The sequence below is a fragment of the Mustelus asterias genome, chromosome 22, assembly GCF_964213995.1.
Source record: "Mustelus asterias chromosome 22, sMusAst1.hap1.1, whole genome shotgun sequence".
Taxonomy (NCBI): domain Eukaryota; kingdom Metazoa; phylum Chordata; class Chondrichthyes; order Carcharhiniformes; family Triakidae; genus Mustelus; species Mustelus asterias.
The window spans coordinates 58190740-58214257 of NC_135822.1; the positions used below are offsets into that span (position 1 = coordinate 58190740).

The 23518-nt window shown below is 48.2% G+C and overlaps 1 protein-coding gene across 4 annotated transcripts in view; it reads right to left on the bottom strand.

Moving 5' to 3' along the window:
* LOC144510087 (actin filament-associated protein 1-like) overlaps window positions 1-23518 on the bottom strand; it is an 87096-nt gene that overhangs the window by 17141 nt on the left and 46437 nt on the right. For 3 of the 4 annotated variants that reach the window (XM_078239336.1, XM_078239335.1, XM_078239337.1), the window contains 7 exons: window positions 14220-14328; window positions 10864-11072; window positions 8375-8554; window positions 7007-7102; window positions 5964-6042; window positions 3275-3486; window positions 2180-2322 (listed from right to left, as the gene is read on the bottom strand). In XM_078239336.1, coding sequence (XP_078095462.1) covers window positions 2180-2322; window positions 3275-3486; window positions 5964-6042; window positions 7007-7102; window positions 8375-8554; window positions 10864-11072; window positions 14220-14328 — 1028 coding nt within the window. The remainder of the gene's footprint in view (window positions 1-2179; window positions 2323-3274; window positions 3487-5963; window positions 6043-7006; window positions 7103-8374; window positions 8555-10863; window positions 11073-14219; window positions 14329-23518) is intronic. The other variant, XM_078239338.1, reaches the window with a different exon arrangement.

Consider the following 23518-nt stretch of genomic DNA (forward strand, 5'->3'; position numbering starts at 1 on the left):
CTTGTGGCTAATAAATAAACTTTTTAACTTTTTCCCTGGTTTCCTCCCACAGTCCAAAGATTAGGTGGATTGGCCATGCTGAATTGCCCCTTCGTGTCAGGGGGATTAGCCGGGTAAATATGTGGGGTTACGGGGATAGGGCTTGGGTGGGATTGTTGTCAGTGCAGACTCGATGGGCTGAATGGCTTCTTTCTGCACTGTAGAGATTCGATGTTATGTTTCTATGATTCTGACCCCACATTCCAAAGGCCATTCAGCCCCTTGCACCCGTTCTGCCATTCAAGTAAGGTCATGGCTTACCTGTGAATGCATTCCACGTACCCACTCTTACCACATGTTCCCTCGTCCCTTTGGATAACAAAAATCTATCAATCTCAGATTTAAAATGAGCAGTTGTTTCCTGATTTCACTCCTGAAGGGTTTGGGCCTCATTTCTAGACTTCTGGTCAACTTGCAGAAGTAACTTTCCTCTCCATAGCCTATCAGTTCCCCTCTCTGATCAAATCATCCCTTAATCTTTGAAATTCCAGGCCCCAGTTTGTGGAATTCTCCTCGTAATGTAGCCCCCAGAATCCAGGTATCACTCTGATAAATCTGCACTCCCTCCAAGGGTAATTCATTCTTCCCAAGGTGTTGTGCTCAGACCATCCATTCATAAAACTGAAGGATGATCTCAATCACCTCGCATTCTAACCCTCGAGCTGCAATGTACAACATCCCATTAACCTTTTTTTGGAGAATTTCTGTACCTGCTCATAATATTTGAACAATATGTACCTGGACTGGACCCTCAGGTTTGCAGATGACACTAAGATTGGCGGAGTTGCAGATAGTGATGAAGATTGTCAGGGAATACAGCAGGGTATAGATAGATTGGAAAATTGGGCGGAGAAATGGCAGATGGAATTTAATCCGTAAAATGGCAGAACCATCAGGAGCAGAGACACACAGAGAGATCTGGGAGTACAGGTCCGCAGATCCTTAAAAGTGGCAGCACAGGTGGAAAAGGTGGTGAAGAAAGCATGTGGCGTGCTTGCCTTCATCGGACGGGGCATCGAGTATAAAAGTTGGCAAATTATGTTACAGTTGTATCAAACGTTGGTTGGGCCACATTTGGAATACTGGGTCCAATTCTGGTCACCGCACTGCCAGAAGGATGTGGAGGCTTTGGAGGGAGTACAGAAAAGGTTTTCCAGGATGTTGTCTGGTATGGAGGGTATTGGCTATGAGGAGAGATTGAATCAACTGGGATTGTTCTCCCTGGAAAGACGGAGGCTGAGAGGCGACCTGATAGAAGTTTATAAAATTATGAGGGGTATGGATAGGGTGAACAGTTGGAAGCTTTTTCCCAGGGTTGAAATGACAATTACAAGGGGCACAAGTTCAGGATAAGGGGGGAAAGGTTCAGTGGAGATGTGCGGGGGGGGGGACGTTTTTTACACAGAGGGTGGTGGGGGCCTGGAATGCACTGCCAAGTGAGGTGGTTGAGGAATACACGTTGGCGACATTTAAGACTTATCTGGATAGACACATGAACAGGTGAGGAATAGAGGGATACAAGCGGTTGGTCTAGATAGGACAATGTGAGCGGCGCGGGCTTGGAGGGCCAAAGGGCCTGTTCCTGTGCTGTACTGTTCTTTGCTCGTTATCTCTTTGGACCTCCTCTGTCTCTGGCTTCTCACCATTTGGCAAGTGCCCCGCTTTGTCCTTTATCGATCCCAGGTGGATCACACACTTGCCCACCATGAAATCTGTTTGCCACAACTCTGCCCATTCACTTCATCTCTGAATATTATACTTCCGTCACCACTGTTTACATTGCCACCTCTCTTTGTGTTGACATTGATTTTGAATGCATTACCCGAAGAACAAAGCTTGGAATTTAGTCAACAAGTGTCTGAATTCTTTGCATTTTGTAAGTTTAAATGCAACTCTCTGAACCTGACCTCATTAGAGAGTGCACAGGTCCAATCCAGGGCTGAGCTAAATCAGGATACTAGGGTGGCATCTAGTTATAGGGATAGAGGTGGCCCTCTATGTTCCACTGCAAGTACCAGGTCAGAGGAACAACAGAAAGAGGCTAAAAACTACCCCAGACACAGCAATTGGGAAGAAAATACAACCATTAGCACTGGGAGTGAGCAGCGACACGTTCAGAGATTGGTGAGGGTTCTCTGACCTGACTTGGTTTCCATCCCTTGCATTTGTCTCAGTTCCAGTCTGTGGGAAAGTGTCTTCGTAGAGATGAGCTGATTCCGTGTCTGTCCCACACCTGACCTGCAGGAGGCTGAGCCAACGATCCCTGTCTTCGGGTGAGCTGGCCTATGGAAAGACACTGGTGTGAACTTCACAATCCAATCCATCACAGTCCTAACATACCAATTTCGGGACCATATTTGGCCAGTAAAAATGGGGGAGAAAGTGGGTGATTAGAGTTTTTAAAAAATTCATTCGTGGGACATAGAATCTTAGAATCGCTTTGATGGCAGAAGGAGGCCATTCGGCCCATCGAGTCTGCACCGACCACAATCCCACCCAGGCCCTATCACCGTAACCCCATGCATTCACCCTATCTAGTCCCCCTGACACTAAGGGGCAATTTAGCACGGCCAATCCACCTAACCCGCACATCTTTGGAGTGTGGGAGGAAACCGGAGCACCCGGAGGAAACCCACGCAGACACGGGGAGAATGTGCAAACTCCGCACAGACAGTGACCCAAACCGGGAATCGAACCCGGGTCCCTGGCGCTGTGAGGCAGCAGTGCTAACCACTGTTGCCTCACAGCTGCTGCCTGACACGGGCATCGCTGGCTGGGCCAGCATTTATTGCCCATCTCTAGTTCAGAGGGCAGTTAAGAGTCAACCACATTGCTATGACTCTGGAGTCACATGTAGGCCAGTCCGGGTAAGGACGGCAGATTTCCTTCCCTAAAGGGAACCAGATGGGTTTTTCCGACAATGGTTTCAGGGTCATCAGTAGATTCTAAATTCCAGATATTTTTTATTGAATTCAAATTCCACCATCTGCCGTGGCGGGGATTCGAACCCCGGGTCCCCCAGAACATGAGCTGAGTTTCTGGATTAATAATCTTAGTGATAATACCACCAGGCCATCGCCTCCCCCCGGCTAGAGTCTTGCCTCACGGCCCGCTGTTGGTGACGACAGAGCGACCAGTTCTGCAGTTTGATAGGGATGGTGGGTGAGGCCTCAGCTTGCTCCACAAGCCAGCGAAAGCGGACTTGAGAAGCAGTTCAAAGCCGGGCGCACCTTACCTGCAGCACTGCCAGATCCTTGTGCTGGTGTGAGACAATCAGCCTGTACTTGTGGGCCGTGTCTGCTTGCGTTCTGACCTCGCAGCCTTGCAGGTCCACAGAGTAGTGCAACCTCCCCGCCCCGCCGACATCCTTGTACATCAGCAGCACTCGGTCCTCGACGTGACACCACAGGGTCTGCCAGTGGCTGTTCACCAGCACCTTCAGATAACCTGGCGGGTCAGACAGAGCGGTGTCAGTATCCAGGTAAACATTCAAAGAACAATACAGCACAGGAACAGGCCCTTTGTGCGCTTCAACCGCTCTGCCTCAATCCCCTTGCTTGGCAGCACATTCCAGGCCCCCACCACCCTCTGTGCAAAATACGTCCCCCTGACATCTGTGTTGAACCTTGCCCCCCTCACCTTGAACCCATGACCCCTTGTGTTCGTCACCTCCGACCTGGGAAAAAGCTTCCCACTGTTCACTCTATCTATGCCCTTCATAATTTTATACACCTCTATTAGGTCGCCCCTCATCCTCCGTCTTTCCTCATGACTGCTCCTACCATACCTGTGGTTCCCTGTCTCCAGTGCTGGACCACCTCTTGTCAAACTTTGGAAGGTGTTGGGGTGACATAGAAAAATAGAAGAAGAATCATAGAATCATAGCACCCCTGCAGTGCAAAAGGAGGCCATTCGGCCCATCGAGCCTACACCGACAACAATCCCACCCAGGCCCTATCCCCGTAACCCCACGTATTTACCCTGCTAATCCCCCTAACCAACACATCTTGGGACATGAAAGGGCAATTCAGCATGGCCAATCCACCTAACCTGCACATCTTTGGAGTGTGGGAGGAAACCGGAGCACCCGGAGGAAGCCCACGCAGGTATCCAGATCACCAACAACCTGTGCTGAGGATTGAAACTTGGATCTCGGCGCATGATTACTTTGATATGAAGTGCCTCTCACAGCTCTAGTACCTTCCGCAGCCAATGATTAACTACTTTTCAACAGCAGTCACTTGTTTCATAGGCAAATGCAGCAGATTTGCACGCAGGAAGATCCCATGTATTGGACTGAATAAGCGACCAGTTAATGGTGTATTTGTTTCAGGATGTTGATCAGGACACTGGGAGAATTCTCTGCTCTTTCTCAATAATGTCGAAAAAACAGTAAGGCTTGCATTGCAATAGCACCTCGTCACTTCCACATCATGTAGAGAACACAGAAACATGGAAGATAGGAGCAGGAGGAGGCCATTCGGCCCTTCGAGCCTGCTCCGCCATTCATCACGATCGTGGCTGATCATCCAACTCAATAGCCTAATCCTGCTTTCTCCCCATAACCTTTGATCCCATTCGCCCCAAGTGCTATATCCAGCCGCCTCTTGGATACATTCAATGTTTTGGCATCAACTACTTCCTGTGGTAATGAATTCCACAGGCTCACCACTCTCTGGGTGAAGAAATGTCTCCCTCATCTCTGTCCTAAATGGTCTACCCCAAGTCCTAAGCTTGTAACACTGGACTCCCCCACCATTGGGAACATCCTCCCTGCATCTATCCTGTCAAGTCCTGTTAGAATTTTATAAGTCTCTATGAGATTCCCCCCTCATCTGTCTGAACTCCAGCGAAAACAATCCTAACCTCGTCAATCTCTCCTCATACATCAGTCCCACCATCCACGGAATCAGCCTGGTAAACCTTCGCTGCACTCCCTCGAGAGCAAGAACATCCTTCCTCAGAAAAGGAGACCAAAACTGCACACAATATTCTAGGTGTGGCCTCACCAAGGCCGTGTATAATTGTAACAACACATCCCTGCTCCTGTACCTGAAACCTCTCGCAATGAAGGCCAACATACCATTTGCCTTCTTTACCCCCTGCTGTAATTAAAACTCCTTGGGGTCAATGGACATTGACAAAACCGAGAAATCTGCTTTATTCCCGACTAAATATAATACATTTAATAATGCATACTATCATAAATAAATTATTAATTCATACCAGAAACCAAAGGGCAGACATTTTCGTACAATAAACATTCATACAAGAGAATATATATATTTGAAATATTCTAACATGTACAATAATTTCCTTCTGAGATATTAATACTTACCTTTTGTCTCTATTCATCAAACAAAATCTTGCTGATAAAACTACGTTGTTGCTGTTCGTACTTATGGTGATTCATGCCGTGTACACAGAAGCCAGTTATGTGACTGTGGCTACGGTGGAAATAATGCTCCTGGCCTCTTCTCTCAGTTAGCCCCAGTTCTGGCGTTTTGGACCCATCTGCCGACTACCAAAAGGAAGACCCTCGCGGACCACTCGTGGTCGGCAGTCCACAATTTGAGTTGGGTAACAACTGAAGTTTATTTATTAGTCACAAGTAAGGCTTACATTAACACTGCAATGAAGTTACTGTGAAAATCCCCTAGTCGCCACACTCCGGTGCCTGTTCGAGTCAATGTACCTAACCAGCGTGGGAGGAAACCGGAGCACCCGGAGGAAACACACGCAGACACAGGAAGAACGTACAAACTCCGCACAAACAGTAACCCAAGCCGGGAATCGAACCCAGATCCCTGGCGCTGTGAGGCAACAGTGCTAACCACTGTGCTACCTTGCTGCCAGTCTCAAGGGCAGTGAATGTTAGGTGGGACGGACCAGAACAAGTGGGGCATTGCAGAACGAGGCCGTACCTGTGTCTCGGGTGGCTGGGCTGTCGGCAACCATTTCACCTGCGGATCGCTCCAAGTCTCGGCTGTGCCTCAACATTGACTGCAATGGAAGCACACGGATACACAGACATCAAAAAGCACTTTCATTGCTTTTCAGAGCAGGAATATCCAAATATACCAAGATTCAAATAGAATCCCTACAGTGCAGAAAGAGTCCATTCAGCCCATCGAGCATTGCACCGACAACGATCCCACCCAGGCCCTATCCTCGTAACACCACATATTTACTCTGCTAATCCCCCTGACACTAAGGGGCAATTTAACATGGCCAATCCACCTAACCCGCACATCTTTGGACTGTTAAAGAAATGTAAAAGAGGGAATTTAAATACAGGGGCAGTAGCTGGTTTCACCCTGATCGACTCCAGCCTGGGAAGAACTTGTACACGCATTTATATCAACCTCTTAATTGCTCTTAATACTGGCATTATACCCGTCTGACCTCTGCCCTTTGCCCCTTGATCTTCTGATCTCTCTTGCCATTGGTTAGTCCTGCAAAGGGCATATTCTTCATAGAAACCATAGAAATCATAGAAACCCTACAGTGCAGGAAAAGGCCATTTGGCCCATCGAGTCTGCACCGACCACAATCCCACCCAGGCCCTACCCCCATATCCCTACATATTTACCTGCTAATCTATGCATCTCAGGACACGAACGGGCAATTTTAGCATGGCCAATCAACCTAACCCGCACATCTTTGGACTGTGGGAGGAAACCGGAGCACCCGGAGGAAACCCACGCAGACACGAGGAGAATGTGCAAACTCCACACAGACAGTGACCCAAGCCGGGAATCGAACCCAGGTCCCTGGAGCTGTGAAGCAGCAGTGCTAACCACTGTGCTACCGTGCCGCCCCTTTCTAGTTCTGACGACGAGGTCTCCTCCTCTCCAAGGCTGGGGAATATACAGTGCAGAGAAAAGCCATTGGACCCATGTTGGCATTTATAGCCAGCTTGTGGGTGTCTCTGGGCAAGCATCGAACGGCACACTGATAGACTCACCTTGCTTGAGGCACATTTGTTCTCGGCCCCTGGCATCTTTGGTGAATTCCACGGTGAAGCTCGGGAGCGTGTGCTGCTGCTCACCTCTTCGACAACCTAAACATGGTGCAGTCATTAGTTCATAAGATATAGGAGCAGAATTAGGCCATTCGGCCCATCGAGTCTGCTCCGCCATTCGACCATGGCTGATATGCTCCTCATCCCCATTTTCCTGCCTTCTCCCCGTAACCCTTCGACCCATTAAAAATCTGTCTAACTCCTCCTCAAATTTACTCACTGTCCCAGCGTCCACCGCACTTTGTGGGAGCGAATTCCACACATTCACAACCCTTTGGGAGAAGTAGTTTCTCCTCAACTTTAAATTTGCTTCCCCTTATCCAAAGACTGTGACCTCTCGTCCTAGAATGCCTCACAAGAGGAAGCATCCGCTCCACGTCTACTTTATCCACACCTTTTATCATCTTGTAAACCTCAATTTGATCTCCCCTCATTCCTCTAAATTCCAGTCAAAATAGGGAAGGCGGTTAAACCCCTGAAAAAGGCCCTGAAGACCAATTCACTCTCCTGATTCTTCACATGCATCGTCTCCTCTGTTGTCATCCAGACAGTAGCCTCCAGATGTCAAAATTCAACCCATATTTCAGACATTGGTAACTTAATTGATAAAGACAAATATTTCATCACCTTCAACTAAACAGGCTTCTGAATTTTTTTTAAAATTCATTTGTGGGACATGGGTGTCGCTGGCTGGGCCAGCATTTATTGCCCATCCCTAGATGCCCTTGGAGGGCAGTTGAGAGTCAACCACATTGCTGTGGCTCTGGAGTCACATGTAGGCCAGACCGGGTAAGGACGGCAGATTTCCTTCCCTAAAGGACATTAGGTGAACCAGATGGGTTTTTCCGACAATCGGCAATGGTTTCATGGTCATCAGTGGATTCTTACTTTGAGAATTTATTGAATTCAAATTCCACCATCTGCCGTGGCGGGATTCGAACTCGGGTCCCCAGAACATTCGCTGAGTTTCTGGATTAATAATCTCGCGATAATACCACTAGGCCATTGCCTCCCCCTGTTACTGTATTAGTTAGTTACCCATAACCACGATTTCTGTACTGGTTATTTCTTTGTAAAATTGATTACTTATTCATGGCCCATAACAAGGATAACTGTGTTAGTTAGTCCCCCATTAACAAGGGTTAATGTACCTGTTAGTCACTCATAACAAGGATTATTGAGCTAGTTAGTCAGCCATGTCCACGGTTTCTGTATTGGTTAGTCACTCGTAACAGAGGTTAGTCGCTTATAATTATGGTTACTGTACTAATTAGCCACGGAGTTGAATTTCTGGTGCTAACACCTCCAAACCTTCCGCCAGTCCTCAGTCTGCTCACGACTCTGCAGCCCAAGCACCAGAGTCTCATTACTCGCTGTCGTAATCTTAAGCTCGTGCTGTATCTTCTTACTGCGTTTGAACTTGTAAGCAACACGGGACCCCAGCAGACTGAGCTCCATCAGGGGATACTGGTCCTTCATGCACTTGTAACACTGTGGGCGGGAAGAGAATCAGACTGGGGTTAAGACAAGGAGGTCTCTCACAACTTAGCTGCAGTGAGATGATTGAACCCAGGCACAGGCCAGCCTCGGAGCGTCAGTATCTGCACTCCACACCCGACCTCACAGATTTGCTGTGTCACTCTCTCACGCTTGTCTGTGTATCGTTCTCTGAGACGACTGAGGAACGAGTGATCTTTACTTTCCTCCCCCATTCTCACCTGTTCCTTCCTTTGCCCCGGGACACATAAGGAACAGGAGCAGGGATACACCACACAGCCCCCCTCAAACATCCTGCGCCATTCAGTAAGATCACAGCTGATATAGCTCAGCTCCACTATATCACCAGAGAACAATGAAGTAAATACACAGAGAGCCATCCAGATATCTATTTACATAAATGGCAAAACTGGGTGAAATTCACCACCAAGTGCGAGAGAGAAAGAATATCATAGATTCCTGACAGTGCAGAAGAGGCCATTCGTCCTATCGAATCTGCACCAGCTCCCTGACAGAGTATTTTACCCAGGCCCTCTCCCCCGCCCTAACCATGTAACCCACACATTTCCCATGGCCGATTCACCTAATCTGCACAACTTTGGACACTGAGGGGCAATTTAGCATGGCCAATCCGCCTAACCTACACATCTTTGGACACTAAGGGGCAATTTAGCATGCCAATCCACCTAACCTACACATCATTGGACACTAAGGGGCAATTTAGCATGGCCAATCCACCTAACCTACACATCTTTGGACACTGAGGGGCAATTTAGCACGGCCAATCCACCCAACCTGCACATCTTTGGACTGTGGGAAGAAACCGGAGCACCCAGAGGAAACCCACACAGACACGGGGAGAATGTGCAAACTCCACAGAGACAGTGACCCGAGGCCGGAATTGAACCCAGGTCCCTGGCACTGTGAGGTTGCAATGCTAACCACTGTTAAGTTTTAGCTTGTTTATGATTGTCACAAGTAGGCTTACATTAACACTGCAATGAAGTTACTGTGAAAATCTCCTAGTTGCCTGCTTGGGTATATTGAGGGAGAATTTAGCATGGCCAATGTACCTAACCTGCACGTCTTTCTGACTGTGGGAGGGAACCGGAGCACCCGGAGGAAACCCACGTAGACACGGGGAGAAGGTGCAGACTCCAAACAGACAGTGACCCAAGGCCGGATTCGAACCTGGGTCCCTGGCGATGTGAGGCAGCGAGGGCTACCCTGCTGGGGGCTGCCCTGCAAGTACCGACACTCTGGGGATCCCTGTGAATCCAACTTTTCACTGTGTCACCGTGATCACCTTTCAGACCAAACACTGAACTGAGCAATGATAAAGACCCAGGGAGTTAGCTTAGCAACTGTGCCACCGGTGGCACAGTGGGTTAGCACTGCTGCCTCACAGCGCCGGGGACCCGGGTTCGAATCTGGCCTTGGGTCACTGTCTGTGTGGAGTCTGCACATTCTCCCCATGTCTGCGTGGGTTTCCTCCGGGTGCTCTGGATTCCTCCCACAGTCCGAAAGATGTGCTGGTTAGGTGGATTGGCCATGATTAATTGCCCCTTAGTGTTAGGATTAGCAGGGTAAATACATGGGATTGCAGGGATAGGGGCCTGGGTGGGATTGTGGTCGGTGCAGACCCAATGGGCCGAATGGCCTCCTTCTACACTGTAGGGATTCGATGATTCTATCTTCACACACTGACCCCGTGTCTCTGAAACACTCAATTCGAGCAGGTTAGGCCTGCATTGCTGCCACTTATTCAGGGTGAGTTCAACTCTCATTGGGTTTTACCTCACTGGTGCATGCACGCGTGCCTGCATGGGTGAGTCCGTGTGTTAGCGTGTGCGCAGTGTAGCGAGAAAGGGAAGCATGGATCGATTGCAATGAAGGAGAAATGAGAAAGTAAGAATCAGAACAACACGAAGCTTGTGAGTGTAAGAGGAGACTCGGAACAAGATCCAATGAAGAAAGGTATGAGGCCCCATGTTTGAAAGTTAAAGTTTATTTATTCGTCACAAGTAAGGCTTACATTAACACTGCAATGAAGTTACTGTGAAATCCCCCCAGTCGCCACACTCCATCGCCTGTTTGGGTCAATGCCCCTAATCAGCATGTCTTTCAGACTGTGGGAGGAAACCGGAGCACCCGGAGGAAACCCACGCAGACATGGGGAGAACGTGCAGACTCCACACACATCACTGACCCAAGCCGGGAATCGAACCCAGGTCCCTGGCGCTATAGGCAGCAGTGCTAACCACTATGCCACCGTGCCGCCCATACAGTGTTTGCGAACTTACCATCAGAACTTGGTCCTTGATGAGGAATAACTGCTTAGTCCACTGTCCCAGCCACTTCTTCCTCCAGAGAAAGCCACAGATTCGGGAATGTGGCAGTGGCCGTGTGGGAGAGTCCGTCGGCAGCCATCGCAGGGAGGCCGTACGGTTATTCCCAGGCACTTCCTCTTCTCCGTAAGATTCATAGTGACTGCTGTCTGAGTCCACACAATCTGGAAGCACATTCATTTACACGCGTTCAACTTCAGACACGGTAGAAATACTGACACACTGTAATGGAGAACCCCAATCAATACTAAGACACTTCTGGGGACCCTCTGTGACACATTCCCCTAGATACTGATGCATTCCTTGTGGATCCTTATAAATATTGAAGCTCCCCTTGTGTCTTCATAGAAATTCTGACACTTTGCCAGGGACCCCCTGTAAATACTGACACATTACCTGGGGAACCCCTGTAAAAACTGACACATTACCTGGGGAACCCCTGTAAAAACTGACACATTACCTGGGGAACCCCTGTAAATACTGACACATTACCTGGGGAACCCCTGTAAATATTGACACATTACCTGGGGAACCCTGTAAATACTGACACATTACCTGGGGAACCCCTGTAAATATTGACACATTACCTGGGGAACCCCTGTAAATATTGACACATTACCTGGGGAACCCCTGTAAAAACTGACACATTACCTGGGGAACCCCTGTAAAAACTGACACATTACCTGGGGAACCCCTGTAAAAACTGACACATTACCTGGGGAACCCCTGTAAATATTGACACATTACCTGGGGAACCCTGTAAATACTGACACATTACCTGGGGAACCCTGTAAATACTGACACATTACCTGGGGAACCCCTGTAAATACTGACACATTACCTGGGGAACCCCTGTAAATATTGACACATTACCTGGGGAACCCTGTAAATACTGACACATTACCTGGGGAACCCTGTAAATACTGACACATTACCTGGGGAACCCCTGTAAAGACTAACACGTTACCTGGGGAACCCTGTAAAAACTGACACATTACCTGGGGAACCCCTGTAAATACTGACACATTACCTGGGGAACCCTGTAAATACTGACACATTACCTGGGGAACCCCTGTAAATACTGACACATTACCTGGGGAACCCCTGTAAAAACTGACACATTACCTGGGGAACCCTGTAAATATTGACACATTACCTGGGGAACCCTGTAAATACTGACACATTACCTGGGGAACCCCTGTAAAAACTGACACATTACCTGGGGAACTCTGTAAATATTGACACATTACCTGGGGAACCCTGTAAATACTGACACATTACCTGGAGAGCCCCTGTAAATATTGACACATTACCTGGGGAACCCTGTAAATACTGACACATTACCTGGGGAACCCCTGTAAATATTGACACATTACCTGGGGAACCCTGTAAATATTGACACATTACCTGGGGAATCCCTGTAAATACTGACACATTACCTGGAGAACCCCTGTAAATACTGACACATTACCTGGGGAACCCTGTAAATATTGACACATTACCTGGGGAACCCTGTAAATACTGACACATTACCTGGGGAACCCCTGTAAAAACTGACACATTACCTGGGGAACTCTGTAAATATTGACACATTACCTGGGGAACCCTGTAAATACTGACACATTACCTGGAGAGCCCCTGTAAATATTGACACATTACCTGGGGAACCCTGTAAATACTGACACATTACCTGGGGAACCCCTGTAAATATTGACACATTACCTGGGGAACCCTGTAAATATTGACACATTACCTGGGGAATCCCTGTAAATACTGACACATTACCTGGAGAACCCCTGTAAATACTGACACATTACCTGGGGAACCCTGTAAATATTGACACATTACCTGGGGAACCCTGTAAATACTGACACATTACCTGGGGAACCCCTGTAAATATTGACACATTACCTGGGGAACCCCTGTAAATATTGACACGTTACCTGGGGAACCCCTGTTAATATTGACACATTACCTGGGGAACCCCTGTAAATACTGACACATTACCTGGGGAACCCCTGTAAATACTGACACATTACCTGGGGAACCCCTGTAAATATTGACACATTACCTGGGGAACCCTGTAAATACTGACACATTACTTGGGGAACCCTGTAAATACTGACACATTACCTGGGGAACCCCTGTAAATACTGACACATTACCTGGGGAACCCCTGTAAATACTGACACATTACCTGGGGAACCCTGTAAATACTGACACATTACCTGGGGAACCCCTGTAAATATTGACACATTACCTGGGGAACCCTGTAAATATTGACACATTACCTGGGGAACCCTGTAAATATTGAAACATTACCTGGGGAACCCCTGTAAAAACTGACACATTACCTGGGGAACCCCTGTAAATATTGACACATTACCTGGGGAACCCCTGTAAAAACTGACACATTACCTGGGGAACCCCTGTAAATATTGACACATTACCTGGGGAACCCCTGTAAATATTGACACATTACCTGGGGAACCCCTGTAAAAACTAACACGTTACCTGGGGAACCCCTGTAAATATTGACACGTTACCTGGGGAACCCCTGTAAAAACTGACACATTACCTGGGGAACCCCTGTAAATACTGACACATTACCTGGAGAGCCCCTGTAAATATTGACACATTACCTGGGGAGCCCCTGTAAATATTGACACGTTACCTGGGGAACCCCTGTAAATATTGACACATTACCTGGGGAACCCCTGTAAATATTGACACATTACCTGGAGAGCCCCTGTAAATATTGACACATTACCTGGGGAGCCCCTATAAATATTGACACATTACCTGGGGAGCCCCTATAAATATTGATACACTCCAGGGACCCTCTGTAAATACTGATACATTCCCTGGCCCTCTGTAAACACTGACACACTCTAGGGACCCTCTGTAAATATGGATACACTCCCTGGGTCCCCTGTAAATACTCTCCCGGCAACCCCCTGTAAATTCTGACTCATTCTCAGGGACCCCCTGTAAGTACTGACACATTCCTGGGGACCTCCGTAAATACTGGCACCTTCTCAGAGACCCCCTGGTAAATGCTGACACAATCCCCCTCTAAATACTAAGACACACCTAGGGACATCCTGTAAGTACAGACACTGCCGGGGATCCCCCCACACCTCCCCCTCCCCCCACCCCACTCCGTGCACTCTGCTGGGGATCCCTGTTAAATCAACTTTTCAGGCACAGTGCGACCATTGGCCAGTTGGACTCTGCGATTAACCCTGAGTCACTGCGCGCTGACTCTCCACCACATCTCAGGAAGTGACTATGGTTTGCCACATACGCACCTGCAGAGTACCGAGCGAGAGGACCGAGGGGCTCTGCTTCCTCATAGGAGTCGTCAGGGTGAACCTCGCTTGGCTGCTGAGGGGTGGGAGGAGGTGAGGCAGCCTGCGTCTGTGGGGACAAAGGTGGAGTTAGGGGAGCAGCATGGGTGTGTCGCGAGAGATCGGAGCGAAGCTCAGTGCATTTACTGGGGTAACATCAGCAGTGTGGGTACCCATTCTCAGAAGCACCAGGGCTCCTTCCATCCAAGCTCTCAGACCTCTGCCATTCTGGATACCAGTGCTGAAAAGGGTTCTGTCCAGCAATCTGCGCTGCCACAGATTACTGGGATTGCTCAGGGAGAATCATAGAATCCCAACAGTGCAGAAGGAGGCCATTCGGCCCATCGAGTCTGCACCGACAACAATCCCACCCAGACCCTATCCCCATAACCCCACACATTTACCCTGCTGATCCCTCTAACCCTGGACACTATGGGCAATTTAGCATGGCCAATACACCTAACCCGCACATCCTTGGATGTGGGAGGAAGTCGGAGCACCCGGAGGAAACCCACGCTGGTGTCCAGATCACCAACAACCTGTCCTGGTCCCCCCATGCCGACACTATAGTTAAGAAAGCCCACCAACATCTCTACTTTCTCAAAAGACTAAGCAAATTTGGCATGTCAGCTACGACTTGCACCAACTTTTACAGATGCACCATAGAAAGCATTCTTTCTGGTTGTATCACAGCTTGGTATGGCTCCTGCTCTGCCCAAGACCGCAAGGAACTACAAAAGGTCATGAATGTAGCCCAATCCATCACGCAAACCAGCCTCCCATCCACTGGCTCTATCTACACCTCCTGCTGCCTCGGCAAAGCAGCCAGCATAATTAAGGACCCCACGCACCCCGGACATTCTCTCTTCCACCTTCTTCCATCGGGTAAAAGATACAAAAGTCTGAGGACACGTACCAACCGACTCAAGAACATCTTCTTCCCTGCTGCTGTCAGACTTTTGAATGGACCTACCTTGCATTAAGTTGATCTTTCTCTACACCCTAGCTATGACTGTAACACTACATTCTGCACTCTCTCCTTTCCTTCTCTATGAACGGTATGCTTTGTCTGTACAGTGCGCAAGAAACAATACTTTTCACTGTATGTTAATACATGTGACAATAATAAATCAAATCAAATCAGACATGGGGAGAATGTGCAAACATTCAAACACAGGGCTACGGATGCTCGGTTGATGAGTATATTCAAGATAGAGGTTGATAGATTTGAATGGACCTCCCTCGCACTAAGTTGGATTACCAGTAAACACTGCCCTGTACTTCACGTTGATAGGGCAGCATTCCGGGGGGGGGGTGGGGGTGCAGAGATTCCCCGCTCCCAATCGCTGATCCACTGACCTTTGGTGGCAGCCTAAGAGTGAGTGGCCACTGAGTGGGCAAGACTACTTCCACAGCAAATGAATCTCTCACCAGCATTCCATATCTGGACTCACTGGAGGCAGTTCCGAGACGGTTCACTAGGATGGTCCCCGGTATGGAGGGATTGTCTCGTGAGGAAAGGTTAAACAGGTTGGGACTTTACTCATTGGAATTTAGAAGAATGAGAGGGGATCTCATTGAAACATATCGGACTCTTCAGGCACCTGAGTCTTTTGAATGGACCTACCTCGCACTAAGTTGATCTTTCTCGACACCCGAGCTAAGACTGTAACACTATATTCTGCACTCTCTCCTTTCCTTAGTCATAGAGGTTTACAGCATGGAAACAGGCCCTTCGGCCCAACTTGTCCATGCCGCCCTTTTTTTTTTCACCCCTGCTCGTCCCAATTGACCGCATTTGGCCCATACCCCTCTCTACCCATCTTACCCATGTAACTGTCTAAATGCTTTTTAAAATACAAAATTGTACCTGCCTCTACTACTACCTCTGGCAGCTCGTTCCAGACACTCACCACCCTCTGAGTGAAAAAATTGCCCCTCTGGACCCTTTTGAATCTCTCACCTTAAACCTATGCCCTCTAGTTTTAGACTCCCCTACCTTTGGGAAAAGATAGAACATAGAACATAGAACAGTACAGCACAGAACAGGCCCTTCAGCCCACGATGTTGTGCCGAGCTTTATCTGAAACCAAGATCAAGCTATCCCACTCCCCATCATCCTGGTGTGCTCCATGTGCCTATCCAATAACCGCTTAAGTGTTCCTAAAGTGTCTGACTCCACTATCATTGCAGGCAGTCCATTCCACACCCCAACCACTCTCTGCGTAAAGAACCTACCTCTGATATCCTTCCTATATCTCCCACCACGAACTCTATAGTTATGCCCCCTTGTAATAGCTCCATCCACCCGAGGAAATAGTCTTTGAACATTCATTCTATCTATCCCCTTCATCATTTTATAAACCTCTATTAAGTCTCCCCTCAGCCTCCTCCGCTCCAGAGAGAACAGCCCTAGCTCCCTCAACCTTTCCTCATAAGACCTACCCTCCAAACCAAGCAGCGTCCTGGTAAATCTCCTCTGCACTCTTTCCAGCGCTTCCACATCCTTCTTATAGTGAGGTGACCAGAACTGCACACAATATTCCAAATGTGGTCTCACCAAGGTCCTGTACAGTTGCAGCATAACCCCACGGCTCTTAAACTCCAACCCCCTGTTAATAAAAGCTAACACACTATAGGCCTTCTTCACAGCTCTATCCACTTGAGTGGCAACCTTTAGTGATCTGTGGATATGGACCCCAAGATCTCTCTGTTCCTCCACAGTCTTCAGAACCCTACCTTTGACCCTGCAATCCACATTTAAATTTGTCCTACCAAAATGAATCACCTCACATTTATCAGGGTTAAACTCCATTTGCCATTTTTCAGCCCAGCTTTGCATCCTATCTATGTCTCTTTGCAGCCTACAACAGCCCTCCACTTCATCCACTACTCCACCAATCTTGGTGTCATCAGCAAATTTACTGATCCACCCTTCAGCCCCCTCCTCTAAGTCATTAATAAAAATCACAAAGAGCAGAGGACCAAGCACTGATCCCTGTGGCACTTCGCTAGCAACCTGCCTCCAATCCGAAAATTTTCCATCCACCACCACCTTCTGTCTTCGATCAGACAGCCAGTTACCTATCCAATCGGCCAACTTTCCCTCTATCCCACACCTCCTCACTTTCATCATAAGCCGATCATGGGGGACCTTATCGAACGCCTTACTAAAATCCATGTATATGACATCAACTGCCCTACCTTCATCAACACACTTAGTTATCTCCTCAAAAAATTCAATCAAATTTGTGAGGCACGACTTGCCCTTCACGAATCCGTGCTGACTATCCCGGATTAATCCGCATCTTTCTAAATGGTCGTAAATCCCATCCCTTAGGACCTTTTCCATCAATTTACCAACCACCGAAGTAAGACTAACCGGTCTATAATTACCAGGGTCATTTCTATTCCCTTTCTTAAACAGAGGAACAACATTCGCCATTCTCCAGTCCTCTGGCACTATCCCCGTGGACAGCGAGGACCCAAAGATCAAAGCCAAAGGCTCTGCAATCTCATCCCTTGCCTCCCAAAGAATCCTAGGATACATTTCATCAGGCCCAGGGGACTTATCGACCTTCAGTTTATTCAAAACTGCCAGGACATCCTCCCTCCGAACATCTATTTCCGCCAGCCTATTAGCCTGTAACACCTTCTCTTCCTCAAAAACATGGCCCCTCTCCTTGGTGAACTCTGAAGAAAAGTATTCATTCATCACCTCGCCTATCTCTACTGACTCCATACACAAGTTCCCACCCTTGACCGGCCCTAACCTCACCCTGGTCATTCTTTTATTCCTCACATAAGAATAAAAAGCCTTGGGGTTTTCCTTGATCCGACCCGCCAAGGACTTCTCATGTCCCCTCCTAGCTCTCCTAAGCCCCTTTTTCAGCTCATTAGAACAGTACAGCACAGAACAGGCCCTTCGGCCCACGGTGTTGTGCCGAGCTTTATCTGAAACCAAGATCAAGCTATCCCACTCCCTATCATCTTGGTGTGCTCCATGTGCCTATCCAATAACCGCTTAAATGTTCCTAAAGTGTCTGACTCCACTATCGCTGCAGGCAGTCCATTCCACACCCCAACCACTCTCTGCGTAAAGAACCTACCTCTGATATCCTTCCTATATCTCCCACCATGAACCCTATAGTTATGCCCCCCTTGTAATAGCTCCATCCACCCGGGGAAATAGTCTTTGAGACTATCTAGCTGATCTGTGCCCCTCATTATTTTATAGACCTCTATAAGATCACCCCTCAGCCTCCTGTGCTCCAGAGGAAAAAGGCCCAGTCTATCCAGCCTCTCCCTATAGCTCAAACTTATAACTCCTCCTCTATGCTTTGTCTGTCGAGCCATGATGTGGAGATGCCGGCGTTGGACTGGGGTAAGCACAGTAAGTAGTCTCACAACACCAGGTTAAAGTCCAACAGGTTTATTTGGTAGCAAATAAACCTGTTGGACTTTAACCTGGTGTTGTGAGACTACTTACTTTGTCTGTATAGCGTGCAAGAAACAATACTTTTCACTGTATACTAATACATGTGACAATAATAGATAAATCAAATCAAATCGCTGGCACTGCCGAGCGGGGGAAACCCAGCCGTCCCAACCTCCTCAAACGCTCCACTTCTCTTATCGTCATAATCTGTGCCTGCCACCAATCAGCCTGAGTGTGGGATGCTGCTGAATGATTCGGTCATCGCGAGTTCCTGTGTGATTAGCTTTTGATGGTACTAGGAGCCTTCAGTACTTCCTCTGTTTACGTGGGTGTTCCTTGTCTCTTGAAGATTTGTCCAGACATTAATTATTGCTGATTTCCTGCCGCTGATGGTATCAGGACAGTATGGTGGGGTGAGCTGGTGAATGAGCCTGTGCCTGTAAACAGGACATTTTCTTTCTCTCCTGAGAGGTTGAAATCCTTTTGAAGATTAAATTTGTCTCAGCCTAATGCAGCACACAATGACTTTCAGGCAAATGGATTCAGCAGAGTTGGTACATTAAGGAATCAGGTTCCGTGCCTGGAGGCCAGACGGGTCACGAGATTCTCGGGAGACCCAATGCCCCCGCACCTGATTCCAGATGTTGCCGGCACTGTCCAGAGCTGACGTAGATGATCCGGGTCCTCCTGGGGGAAAACTGCTGGCCAGAAGACAGTGCGTGGCACCAATTCACAGGACACCTTCACAAGGGGGCACAAGTTTAAGATCAGGGGGGAAAGGTTCAGTGGAGGTGTGCGGGGGAAGTTTTTTTACACAGCGGGGGCCTGGATTGCACTGCCAAGTGAGCTGGTTGGGGCAGTTACGTCAGCCACATTTAAGACTTATCTGGATAGACACACGAACAGGCGGGGAATAGAGGGATACAGGCGGTTGGTCTAGATTGGACAACATGATTGAAGGATTGGAGGGCCGAAGGGCCTGTTCCTGTGCTGCGCTGTTCTTTGTAATCTTAAACACATGCACTGCAATTGAATGTGACAGGCAATGGGTACAGAGTTCCCAATTACAAGCTGGACATGAGGAGGCGCAAGGTGGGCAGGCTTATTTACGAGCAACATCTACACTGGGGAGTCAAGATTTCAGGAGCAGTACCCCGGCTCAGCCAGTACTGTACACCAGATATACACAGCCTCCCATCCACTGACTCCGTCTACACTTCTCACAGCCTCGGGAAAACAGCTAACATAATCAAAGACACCACGCGCCCCGGGCATACTCTTAAAGTTTATTTATTAGTGTCACAAGTCGGCTTACATTAACACCGCAATGAAGTTACTGCGAAAATCCCCTATTCGTCACACTCCAGCGCCTGTTCGGGTACACTGAGGGAGAATTTAGCACGGCCAAATGCACCTAATCAGCACGTCTTTTGGACCGTGGGAGGAAACTGGAGCACCCGGAGGAAACCCACGCAGACATGGGGAGAACGTGTAGACTCTGTTGTATCGTGGGGTCTCTCAGAAGGTAGTGAATCTCTGGAATTCTCTGCCCATTGAAGCAGTGGGGGCTACCTCGTTAAATATGTTTAAGTCACAGGTAGATAGATTTCTGATCAATAAGGGAATTAAGGGTTATGGGGAGCGGGCGGGTAAGTGGAACTGAACCACTATCAGATCAGCCATGATCTTATTGAATGGCGGAGCAGGCTCGAGGGGCTAGATGGCCGACTCCTGCTCCTATTTCTTATGACTCCACACAAACAGTGACCCAAGCCAGGAATCGAACCCGGGTCCCTGGCACTGTGAGACAATAGTGTTAACCGCTGTGCCACCATCCCGCCTCTCTTCCACCTTCTTCCATCAGGAAGAAAATACAGAAGTCTGAGGTCACGTACCAACTGACTTAAGAACAGCTTCTTCCCTGCTGCCATCAGAGTTTTGAATGGACCTATCTTATATATCTTTCTCTACACTCTAGCTATGACTGTAACACTACATTCTACACCCTCTCCTTTCCTCCCCGCCATGTACTCTATGAACGGTATGCTTTGTCTGTAGAGCATGGAAGAAACAATACTTTTCACTGTATGCTAATACACTTGACAATAATAAATCAAATCAGATGTGGCCTGACCCAATCTGACATTGAGCAATACTGTGATTCTCTCTGGTATCTTACTGACCTATGAGGAAGGGTTGGGCAGGTTGGACCTGTACATACTGCAGTTTCGAGGACTAAGAGGTGATCTCACTGAAGCATAGAAGATTCTTACGGGACCTGACAGACTGGATTCCCTCATGGGGGAATCTAATACTCGGAGACACAGTTTCAAAATAAGAGGTCTCCCATTTAAGACGGAGATGAGGAGGAAGTTCTTCTCTCAAGGCTCATTAATCTTTGGAATTCTTTACTCCAGAGACCAGTGGAGGCTGAGTCATTGAAGACGAAGTTTTACAGATTTCTGGTTGAGAAAGGAGTCAAGAATCATGGGGGTCAGCCAGGAACGTGGAACTCAGGCCAAAATCAGCCATGATCCTATCAAATGCTTGAATGACCTACTCCTGCTCCGACTTCTTGTGTTCTGCTATCACTTCCCAAACCCATTAATCATATGATGCCTGCTCCAGCACGTTCAACCATCTTGTATCAACATTTTCCCCTTGCTATTCTGAAGCAGGGGAGGCGGTGGCCTAATGGTATTATCGCTAGACTATTAATCCAGAAACTCAGCCAGTATTCTGGGGACCCGGGTTCAAATCCTGCCACGGCAGATGGTGGAATTTGAATTCAATAAAAAATATTGGAATTAAGAATCGACTGATGACCATGAAACCATTGTCGATTGTCGGAAAAACCCATCTGGTTCACTAATGTCATTTAGGGAAGGAAATCTGCCGTCCTTACCCGGTCTGGCCTACATGTGACTCCAGAGCCACAGCAATGTGGGTGACTCTCAACTGCCCTCCAATGGTAACTAGGGATGGGCAATAAATGCTGGCCAGCCAGGGATGCCATGTCCCACAAATGAATAAAAAAAAGAAAGCTGGTCAGCACGAAGCTACAAGCTGTTATTACAGCATGAACTAACAGCCATATTGGCACATTGGTGGGGAACATCTTCAAGTGGCTGAGGTACTTGCTGAGAAGAAACAGGAACTGCATAGAACAGGAAAATGTACAGGAAGCCTCATCCCATCCCACGGGATCCCTCGGTCGATGGCTCTTTGGTATGTTACATAGTAACGAGGATTGACCAGAGCAGAGTTTTCGGAGACAGGTAACTCACATGGAGACAGACAGCACTGACTGACGGAGGAGGCGTAAGGATGGAATTTGCTCAATTGTCGTTCAGCCACCAAACCTCTGCACCAAGAAAACAATTCCAACCTCTAGATCTCACGAGATTATCGCTTCATAGAGGTTTACAGCACGGGAACAGACCTTTGGCCCAACTTGTCCACGCTGCCTGTTTTTTAAACCACTAAGCCAGTCCCAATTGCCCGCGTTTGGCCCATATCCCTCTATACCCATCCTACCCATGTAAATGCTTTTTCAAAGACAAAATGGGACCCGCCTCTACTACTACCTCTGGCAGCTTGTTCCAGACATGCATCACCCTCTGTGTGAAAAAAATTGGCCCTCTGGACCCTTTTGTATCTCTCCCCTCTCACCTTAAACCTATGCCCTCTGGTTTTAATCTCCCCGACCTTTGGGAAAAGATATTGACTATCTAGCTGATCTATGCCCTCATTATTTTATAGACCTCTATCAGATCAAAACTAAGCCTCCTATGCTCGAGAGGAAAAATGTCCCAGTCTAGTCAGCCTCTCCTTATAACTCAATCCATCAAGTTCCGGTAACCTCCCTGAACTAATTGTTCAGAAAGTTGTTTTCTTTTCCTTCTTTGCTGGGGTGTGAGAGCAGCTTTTATTGCCCATCCCTAATTGCCCCTTGAGAAGGTGGTGGTGAGTCGCCTCCTCGAGCCGCTGCAGTCCGTGTGGTGTAGGTACACCCACAGTGCTGTTCGGAAGGGAGTTCCAAGATTTCGATTTGGTGACAGTGAAGGAGCGGTGACATATTTCCAAGTCAGGATGGCGAGTGACTTGGAAGGGACTTTGCAATTGTTGGTGTTTCTATGCCTCTGCTGCCCTTGTCCTTCTGGACGATAGAGGTCTCGGGTATGGAAGGCCTTGTTGAAGGAGCCTTGGCGAGTTGCTGCAGTGCATCTTGTAGACACTGCTGCCACTGTAAGCTGGTGGTGGAAGGAGTGAATGTTTAAGTTGGTGAGCGGGACGCTGTAATCAAGCGGGGCTGTTTTATCCTGGATGGAGTTGAGCTTCCTACAAAGCGCCGCACTCATCCAGGCAAGTGGAGAGTCTTCCATCACACTCCTGACTTGATGTGGAGATGCCGGTGTTGGACTGGGGTGGGCACAGTAAGAAGTCTCACAACACCATGTTAAAGTCCAACAGGTTTATTCGGAATCATGAGCTTTCGGAGCGCTGCTCCTTCCTCAGGTGACTTGTGCCTAGTAGATGGTGGACAGGCTTTGCGGGAGTCAGGGGGTGTGTTACTCTCAGTCGGATTCCCAGTGCCTGAGCTCCTCTGGTGACCACAGTATTTATATGGCTGGTCCAGTTCAGTTTCTGGTCAATGGTAATCCCCCAGGATGTTGATGATGGGGAATTCCATGATGGCGATGCCATTGATTGTCAAGGGCGGGGTGGTTTGTTACTGATTTACAGACCCTGTACTACATGAGCACAAAGGCACACGAGAAAACATTACAATGAGCTGGAAAGTGGGTTAAAAGTGGAATTG